Source organism: Verruconis gallopava (assembly GCF_000836295.1).
Source record: "Verruconis gallopava strain CBS 43764 unplaced genomic scaffold supercont1.146, whole genome shotgun sequence".
Lineage (NCBI taxonomy): Eukaryota > Fungi > Ascomycota > Dothideomycetes > Venturiales > Sympoventuriaceae > Verruconis > Verruconis gallopava.
The window spans coordinates 776-10,389 of NW_015622282.1; the positions used below are offsets into that span (position 1 = coordinate 776).

Sequence of the window (9,614 nt, forward strand, 5' to 3'; positions counted from 1 at the left end):
TCTGCTCTTCCGCACTGTTCTCTTGGCAGACTTCCTGCACCTTTGGAAGCGCGCTCTCGCGTCCTTCCGAGCATTGTGGGGGGTTATACACATTATGGATGATGATCTGGCTTCCCTCCCCACTCTCTTCGCTCCGCCTAATGTATAGGGTGCATACGTCCCTAGTGTGCGCTTTAAATTGCCATTTGGTCTGGTCTAGCCTCTTATTCACAAAGAAGCAGACCCTTGCCGTCTTGCCTTCCCGTTCAGGTGGGTAGCAGAGGTGGAAGGTCTCTTTGGCCGGATGGTGTGTGGTGTCCATGTATGGGTTCTTCCATGGTTCTTGGATGGCCACGATGTCGTACTCCGCCGTCCTGGCGTCTCGCATCAGCGTGGCCATTACTGTGTCCTTTGATTTTCGAACATTATACTGTAGTATGCTTAATTGGACGTGCTCCACCATTATATGGGGGTCATATCCATGTCCTCTTCTATTTCTATATTGGTGGTTGCATTAGTGTCTCGCGCCTCCAGTGCCTTACGTGATAGTTGTATCACGCGTTGCGGCCTCTGGCTGTTTGCCGGCGATTCGTTCTCCTTGTTCCCCTCGCCGCTGGCCCGCCCTGTATTGGTCTGCTTCGAAGCCCGGCCTGCTTGGGAGGCGGTCAGGTCCCTCGTTGACCGTTGTCTCTTCATTCCGGTTGTGGGGTTTCCAACCTGGGCTACCGGCTTCGGGGTCCCCAGTACCGGGTGGTACTTGGGTCGGTTGTCGTACGCCGCCTTGGTCCTGGTAAGCTGTTCCTTCCTGATCTTGCAATGGCGGTTCCAGGACTCATGCGGGCCGTTGCAACCCGCGCACTTCTTGGGTGTGTCGGCTTTCGAAGGGCAGTCCCGGGAGTTGTGTTCTTGCGCGCAGTGGCCGCATGCTGTTCTGGCTTTGCATTGGGTTCCTATGTGGCCGTATTTCTGGCAGTTGAAGCATTGCTTCAGGCGGCATTGTCGTTCGTATCTCTCGGTGTCATGGTGGCACCCCTGCCATGTTAACCCCTCATCAATGATCTTATTCGCATCCTCCGGCTTAGTAAACTCGATTACCAGCGTGGACATCCTCTTGGTCTGTGCCTTCCGACTGAGCCATCCGATGTATTTGATTTCTGCTGTTGGGATGAAAGGCTTGTTCTCACTCAAGATAGCAGCATTGATCTCGTCCAGTCTGTCCATATCTACATCTTTAGTATATACGCTGTGCACGAGCACACCGTACGTCTGGCGGCGTATTGACATTCCGTTCCCTATCCTAGGGACCCATTCCTGGGCGGACTGTCTGAGCGTTTGTGTTTCGCTCGGCGTGACCGTTTTTATACTGATATCTCCGCTCATGAGTTGGTTGACAGACATGACCTTTGCGTTAGTTACTCCGCCCTGGGCTATAGCTTGCTCGACGTGGGCTTTCAGGTTGCGTGGGTTCATGGCCCGCAGGTGGAGGATCGTTTGTGCATTTCTAATATTCACGATGATCTCACGATGCGTTTGAGCAGGTGGTCTTGTGTTTTGTGGGCTGTGTATACTTGTTGCCATTGCTCCTTGCGCTGCCACAGCGGCATAGCTTGCCATAGCCTGCTGCTGCTGTGTCCCTTTGCTTCTGATTACCGTCCTGCCTATGTCTACTGCCTCAATCGCCGCTGTCTTCGCCTCTTTACCCGCTGTTGCTGCTGCTTATGTATTTGCCTTTGTTGCCTCTATGTGTTCCCGGATGTGTCGGAAGGCTTCATCAATGCTTTTCCATCCGTTCACTGTCTCTGTGCGCAGTCGATCTACCTTCTCTTCTAGGGTGGCTACGTCAGGGGTGTCCTTGATTTTGGCGAGCGCAAGTAGCGCGCTCTTGAGAGCTTTGCTTAGTTGCTTTCTATCGATCTCTTTATCTCTTTCTACGACGTGCAATGTATCGCTGAGCTGCTTCGTGATTTCTAGGACATGCTCTCGAAGGTTGGTGGGCCCGGTTACCTCCTGGGACCAGGGCGTCGCCATGTCTTACGACCGCGTTGGGCGGTGCGGCTTCCGATAAAGCAGTTTCCGGTCTTCAGGGGGTGTATGTGAACACAATTGAGCTCTTTATTCCAAGAGTGAGAGTTCTCGCTGTTGTTGTGCTTTTTTGATGCGCTCGCCCGGTCAGGTAGACTTCGCCAGACGGCCGACACTGTCAATGTCTGTGCGGAAGATCACGGGAACGATGAATGGTGCATAAGTAAGATCGTAAACCTGCTTAGTTCATTGTATGCTGTCTTGACTGATGGATTGTCTCGTTCTTCTCCTGTCCCCTACCCCTGGCTCTCCTCTCTTATCTAGCCAGCATTTGCTTATGTCACGTGATGTTCGGTATGTGCTTAGACTGACAGTCACACTTCGCTTTGTTCAAAGTAAACAAAACCAGCTGTCCCTTCCATCCACCCCTTATCCATCAAGAATTGTCTTCAAAAGCTTGCCAGCCCTGTTGACAATCGTTGTTCTACTAATATTACCGTGATACTTAGGCTCCTAGAGGCTGCGCCTCGTGTTTCGCGGTCTGCATACCTACAGTCTCCCCCCAATGCTCGACGTCGTCTGCGCGTTGTTGGTCTCCTCACCCACGGACACCCGTGTCTGTTCCATAAATCTGATGGCCTTTGTGGCTAGCTTGCGCGTACTCAGAATCGCTCTGAGGTTAGTCCGTCCTGGGAGGAGTCCGAACTCCTGTCTCCGGAGGTCCTTGTAGTGGCGGCAGCTAAGCAGGACGTGGGCCAACGTTTGTCGTCTCTCTCCACAGTGGCATCTCGCGTTGTGGAATCCTGGAACGCGATGATTGAAGAGGAAGTCCTTGAGTCCGATCTTCTCGGTCCTCATTTGCACGAGTAAGGCGCTCTCCGCTTTGCTCAGCTCGACATGGAGCTGAAGGACCTTCTTGGTTGGCACAGGCGTATATCTGCGAACAGCCTTGCCCTTGCTCTCGGCAGTCCAGCTTGCCTGCCAGCGCAGGTTGGCTGTCTTACGGCTCCATGTCTTGAGCGTTATCCGTAATGAATGCAGCTGTGCTGGCGGGTCCGCTGTTGGGCCTCTGGTATCTCCCGTCCTCCATCCCGAGGCCTCCTTGGCAGCCAGGTCCGCTTGTTTATTGCCATCGATCCCTTCATGTGCGCAGATCCAATGAATGTTCACAGAGAGACCTGCTGTCTTAAGCGCGTCGATTCTTTGCACTATCTGTCTGACGATGTACGCCCCGGAGCGACCCTCGGGTTTGACCACAGAGCGGACGGCTGCTTAGTTGTCAGCAAATACATGGAGATGCTTATGCCCGTTCCCTTGTTGGACATTCGTCTGCACCGTTGCCAGGGCCAAGCAGATGCCTTGCAGCTCCGCTGCGTATACAGTGGATGTTATGTCCGGACCTATGTATGCGCTCTCTGTCCGCTGTTTAGCTGGCCACACTGCAGCTGCTCCTGTGTGGCCCTGTATACAACTTCCGTCCATATAAATGCAGACATTGTCCTTATTCGCAGTGATCTTGTCGTGCTGGGATCGGGCTTCATCGTCATTCGGAGCTATGTGTATGGCTGCTCCCTGCCACCAGGGTGGCGCGACGAAAGGCGTGATCTTCTCTCTGTTCGAGAGACTGACCGCGCCATCTGCCGTGAGCTGGTGTATGATCGAAGATAGTGACGACGTGTACGTCTTTCTCTTTGATGGACCGGTTTGGCTAGAGTCTGCAGGTCCTGACAGCTCTGGGAGGCCGTCGCTCGTGAGCATCCGGCCTACGGCTTCCGCGTTATATTTCCATATCTGATGTTTGACCGGGAGGAAGTGCGTCTCGATATCCAGTGCTGGACGGGATGTCACCTTAAATGCTCCGCTGATTGCTCAAGCTGCTCGAGCTTGGATTGTCTTGAGCGTGTTGAGAGTCTTGTCTGTGTATGTTCCCTTCTTTCCTCCTGGATTGGACCAGAGTGAGCACGCGTACATCATTTGTGGAACTGCGACGCCTCGGTAGATCTTCCTCATCTTAGGTAGGCGGATGCCCCATGTCGAACTCGCCAGGCAGCTCAGGGCATTTACTGTGTTCGTGGTCTTTCTGCGTATCTCCTCGACGTGTTCCTTCACCTCAGCTTGCTATCTAACGTAACTCCCAGGTACTTGCACATTGCCTTCGGCTTAATTTGTCCCCAGGCTGTATCCAGCGGTCGATTCACCTCAATGCGCGTGCGCGCTCATGTAAAGTGGACCAGCTGGAACTTCTCCGGAGCGAACTTAGAGGCGTGTGTCTCGGCCCACCTACCGGCTTTTACGAGCGCACGTTCGAGTTTGGAGCATGTATCTTCCGTAGTGTCTCCACAAGCAAAGATTGCCCCATTGTCGATGTATCCCGTGGCTTCTGTCTCCTCAGAGTTACAGCATTCTATCAGATCAGCGTTGTACAGGATGAAGAGAATTGGGGACAAAGGGGAGCCCTGCGGAACGCCAGTCTCGATATTGTAGTCCTCGGACTCGTGCCCGTCAACTATGATCTTCGTTCGTCTGCCGCTTAGGAAGCTCGCTATCCATCTAACGGTCCTTTCGTCAACCCTCCGTTTCCGCAGGTTGTGCAGTAGTCTCTTGTGCGAGACATTGTCGAAGGCACCGGACACGTCGAGCAGTAAGAGGCTGAGCACCTGGCCTTGACCTTTGTTCCATGCCTTATACACCCTCTCGACGACGGTGTGTAGCGCATGTTCCACGGACCGCAGCCTCCTGCCTCCCATGTGCAGCTTAGGGATAACATGGAATTTCTCCACCAGATAGCTCAGCCTGCGTGCAATGATTACGTCCATCACCTTGCCGATAGTATTCAGTAGTGCTATGGGGCGGTATGCCTTCGGCGTGGTGTAATCGTCTTTACCCTGCTTGCGCAGTACTACTGTGGTGGAGTTGCGAAAGTGCGCAGGGCAATATCCGATCAGAAGGCTCCGGTTCATGATTATGACCAAGTGTCCCACTTCGTATGGATGATGCAGCTTGTAGGACTTTGTTCGGTATGCCGTCCGGTCCTGGCGCCTTGAGTGGTGCTGTAGTCTGGATGGCTTCCAACACTTCCTTCTCCGTGATGTCTGGCATTGGGATCTGGTCTTGGTACTGCGCGTTCTCCATATCGCTTAGATCGGCGTCAGGCGGTTTCGGGAAGAAGGTGTTTCGGAGCAGGCTCGCCTTCTCCTCAGGTCGCACAGCCTTCTCGCCGGTGGCGGGGCATCTGATTGCTGGCGTTACGCTCGGTGGTTGATTCCCTCTGTTGCGAGCCCACTTGGCGATCCTCCAGAGCGACTCGGGTGACTCTGCGGCCAGCTCTACTCGGTCTCTGTGTGCTTGCCTCCGAGCCTTTCTTATAACGCGCGTCTTGCGGTTCCGTGCCTCGCAGTATAGCTCCCATGCCGTCGTTGTCGGTCTTCTTGTGTACACGCGGCGTAGATGCTTCATCTCCGCTAATACTTCAGTGCATGTGCTATTCCAGCCTTCTCTCGCCTTAGGACTGGGCTGCTCTGGCGGCAGTATTTCATCGGCGGCTTGCGTGATCGCATCTACGAGCTCCCAAGTGTACCTATCGAGTGCGGCTTTTGTCCTCGGCCTCCTTCTTGGTGGCAGGGGGCATCTAAGCGCCTCGCAGAATTTCTCGGTGTCCAGGTTCTTCCATCGCCGCTTCGGCTTGGTTCCCACCAGGATCGTTCGGACATCTAGTAGGATACTGATAGGCAAATGATCAGAGTCGTGGTCCATGTCTCGATCTACTGTGCTCTTAATAATCCTGTCCACCATGCCTAGCGTTGTCCAGCAGAGGTCTATAGTCGATCTACCATCTCCTTCGTAAGTGATTGTGCCTGGTTTCAGCATGCTGGTCATGTCGAGGTTCTCCATCATCTCGAGGAGATCCGTCGCCTCTTTTTCCTCCCGTCGGACCCGCGAGCCGCCCCAATGGCGATGATGTAGATTAAAGTCGCCGAGTGTGATTTGTTCTTCAGGTGCGTGTTTCTCCAGCTGTGCTTTCAGTGATGGGATGGTGCTTTCCCGTCCCTCCGTGTTCTGTGGTGCGTTGTACACGTTGTGTATGGCCAGCTCGTTGCTTGACGCATCTGCGCCGCCTATACAAATCTTCAGCGTGCACGGGTCCTTTGTGTGTTGTTCGAACTTCCACGCGCTATAGTCGAGCCTTTTATTAATAAAGAATCATACTCTTGCCGGGCCATCCTCTTTGTTGATTTCTGGATAGCAGAGGTGGAAGATGTCCTTGACGGGATGGTGTGTTGTTGACATGAAGGGATTCTTCCACGGTTCCTGAATAGCAAGTACGTCATACTCCATCACTCTCGGATCTCGTAGCAGTGTTGCCATGACGGTGTCTTTCGCCTTGCGTACGTTATACTGTAGTATATTTAGTTGCGGTTGTTCTATCATAGGTCTGCGTCAGTATCGATGTCCATCTGTGAGTTTTCTTATCTAAGTGCGTTAGCTGCCTGTGCCTCAAGCGCCCTTCTAGAAGGTATCACCGCTCTCTGCGGCCGTTGGCTAGCGCTTGGAGGCTCGTTCTCCTTGTCCCCTACTGGTGCTGACCTCTTCTGTCCTCGTCCTTGCGCAGAGCTGGGCCGACTTGTTCTTGATTCTTCGTGTAGTGTCAAGTCTCTCATAGATCTTGATCTCCTAAGGGATATTCGGTCCAGTCCACGCTGGTCGATCTCATTATGTGCCGTTAAAGTCAGGTGGTATTTGGGACGGGTTGCGAGGATCGCCTTAATCTTGGCTACCTCCTCCTTCCTGGTTGGACATTCCCGACTTCAGGCCTCATGTGTGCCGAGGCATACGACACACTTCCTAGCGGCTTCTCGATTTGTCTTCGTCGGGCATTCCCAGGAACTGTGTTCCTGCGCGCAGTAGCCACATGTTTTCGCTGCCTTGCATTGGGTTCCTATATGGCCATACTTTTGGCACTGGAAACACTGCTTCAGTCGGCACTGTTTCAGTCGGCACTGCCTCTCGTATCTCTCGGCCGGGCACATCTCGCCCTGCCAGACCAAATTCTCGTCGATGATCCTGTTGGCGTCTTCTGGCTTCGTGAACTCGATGACTATTGATGACATTGCCTTCTGTGGTGGCTGCCTGGTCAGCCAGCCTATGTATTTGATATCCGCAGCCGGAAGGAAGGCTCTGTTTTCGTGTAGGATGGTATCTCTGACTTCGTCGAAGTTCTCCATATTGATCGTGCTTGTGCGAATGCCATGAACAAGAACTCCGTATGTGTAAGTACGTACTGACGTTCCGTTTCCAAGACGTGGTACGTAGTCATCTGTGAACTGACGGAGCGTCTGCATCTCGCTGTTGGCGGTTGTCTTGATGCTAAGGTCTCCACTCTTGAGCTGATTGGCTGACATGGTTCTGATCTTAGCTATGTGTACGTTCTCGCTCTGGGCGATGGCATTGTCAACATGGGCTTTCTTGTACGCGGGTTCATGGCGCGTTTCCTTATCATGTACCTGCTCATACTGCTCATGAATGAGCAGACTGATCACCCACGTGACTTCAATGTTACCTTATAACATTTCTCTTGTAACTAGACCAGCCGAGCGTATTAAGTCTAGCTGTCGGCCACTAAGTTTTTAACTTTTATTTTTTTTTATTTCTATTTCTATTCTATTTTTCTTTTTATTTATTTATTTATTTTTTGATAGTTGCAGGCCATAAATGCATAGCCAAAGCCATTTGTCCTTGTCCTTACTTCCGTATCACCTTGCGCCATCTTACCCCTCGTTGAATGGCTGTTAGGAGGTGTTTGTTCGTTTAATGTACCTTCTCCCTCATTTAAGTAGCCAGTCCAATTGAACTTTGAAGGTGTTTGCATCAACTGAAAATGGCCAGTCGCTTCTGCCTGATGTCAGACGCCAAACAGCCCCTGGGCCAATCTCAACGAAAGGACGAGGTGCCCGCCAGGTATCCGCTAGAGCTATTGTCGACTCTATGTTTTATTGCATGGGCGATGATGGTTGCAATGCGAATAGAATTAAGTACTGAGTGTTGTTCGAGAACATATATTGTGTGATGCTACTTGCTGGCAGAAGTTCTAGTCCTAGGTTCGTTTTGTGGAGCGCGCCGTTCAATGATCCACAGTCGTCATCGCTAACAGCTTGTTAGCAGTCACCTGTCTAGGCTTCCTGCGAACGTCGATCGCACGCCACAAACTTTCATCCTCTGCATCCCAATCATTGAAACTCCTCCTTGCTAAGTTACGTTCCATTCGTTGCTTCTGTCCTTTACTTGCGCCTACTCACCGAGCACGATTTTCTTGTATATATTGCGTTAAAGTCAAGCTGTTCCCCCGCAGCGGCTGTTTCAAGTCGCCACAGCCATGTTCTGCCTGCGAAGCTGGATACCTATTCTTTTTTTCCTGTATGATTTTTGCGCGTCCTCTCTATATAGTCTGCGATATCTGACGATAACGCAGAACGAATGCTTCTCCTATTTATCTAGTCCTCTTTATCTCCGCTACCTATTTCCTAAATCGACCGTGCGTTTACTGCTCGCTCCTACTCGGTATCCTCGTCATCTCTCTGTTCGACTTTAACTCAAATTGGTTTGAGCCGAATTATCCCAGCCAGCATGTTTCGGATGTGATATCGCATGCATCGGGCATGCTGTCAGACTACATGGTCTCCGGTGTATCTACCGTCGGTGCCATCACGAACAACACAATTTCGAATATGGTGAATGCGACGAGAAGTGCGGTCGGTTCACGGGATTCGGCTGAGGCTTCGCTACTCCATAGCACGTTCTTAGAATGGTTGAAGAGCATCTTAAGGAAAGAATGGCGAATTCAATGCTTAGACCTGGTCATCAAGCTGTAGAGGACCAGCGGAACATTTTGTCCTTGGATAAGAACATCATATCGGGAAAAGTTTACCACGGGAGCGACTAGCAGTGTACTTCATACCGCTTCATCTTGAGCAAATCGTTGACAGCGTGACATGGCGTCATTCTGGCGAATCGCTGGAGCAGGTTGCAGCATCTTAAGACATAACGCACTTTTTCCCTCATGTGTTCGGTAGCTTTTAAAAGTACGTTTTTAAACGATCTTTTCACCGCGTCTATCCCAGTCTGGAATATGACTAAAGATAGGGGCTCGTTAATATTTGGTTATGCAATTGACAGCTATTCTAGAAGTTTCTTCGCACACGATCTCGACGACATGGCAGTTATATGTTTGGGACTTGCATGCTACGTTGATTGATTAGGAACCGAAGATCTGTAGTCGGTCTTCCTAATGCGTAAGCTCTGTCTATTCATATGAGTGACAGAGCGTTTAGTTCAGCTGTCTGTTAGCGCATCGCGGATGTGATCGAATGCACTTGCTATATCCTCAGCTGCTCGTGTTAGTTTCTTTACCTCCAAAAATTTAGGTTGATTTTATGCGAGAATTCCGCCTGTGAAGGCTTGTCTGAGCAGATGCGCTAGATACTGTTGCACCCAGAAAATTCTGGATAAAGAACTTCATCGGATCAAAAGTACTAAGTGCTATCTTCGTGTTACCCTCGAGCGCAATATCTCGCCTTTCTACCTCATCCCACTTCAACAAAAGAGTGATCCTTAAAATC

General features: G+C 51.4%; 2 protein-coding genes across 2 annotated transcripts; both read right to left on the reverse strand.

Moving 5' to 3' along the window:
• Positions 1-441: 441 nt before the first annotated feature.
• On the reverse strand, positions 442-1,593 carry PV09_09720 (uncharacterized protein; the record flags this gene model as incomplete). The annotated part of the gene is made up of 1 exon (XM_016363833.1): positions 442-1,593. The coding sequence occupies one exon, from the start codon at positions 1,591-1,593 to the stop codon at positions 442-444; it is 1,152 nt and encodes a 383-aa protein (XP_016208337.1).
• A 5,213-nt stretch (positions 1,594-6,806) lies between these two features.
• Positions 6,807-7,400, reverse strand: PV09_09721 (uncharacterized protein; the record flags this gene model as incomplete). The annotated part of the gene is made up of 1 exon (XM_016363834.1): positions 6,807-7,400. One exon carries the CDS (start codon positions 7,398-7,400, stop codon positions 6,807-6,809), a length of 594 nt encoding a protein of 197 aa, XP_016208338.1.
• Positions 7,401-9,614: the final 2,214 nt, after the last annotated feature.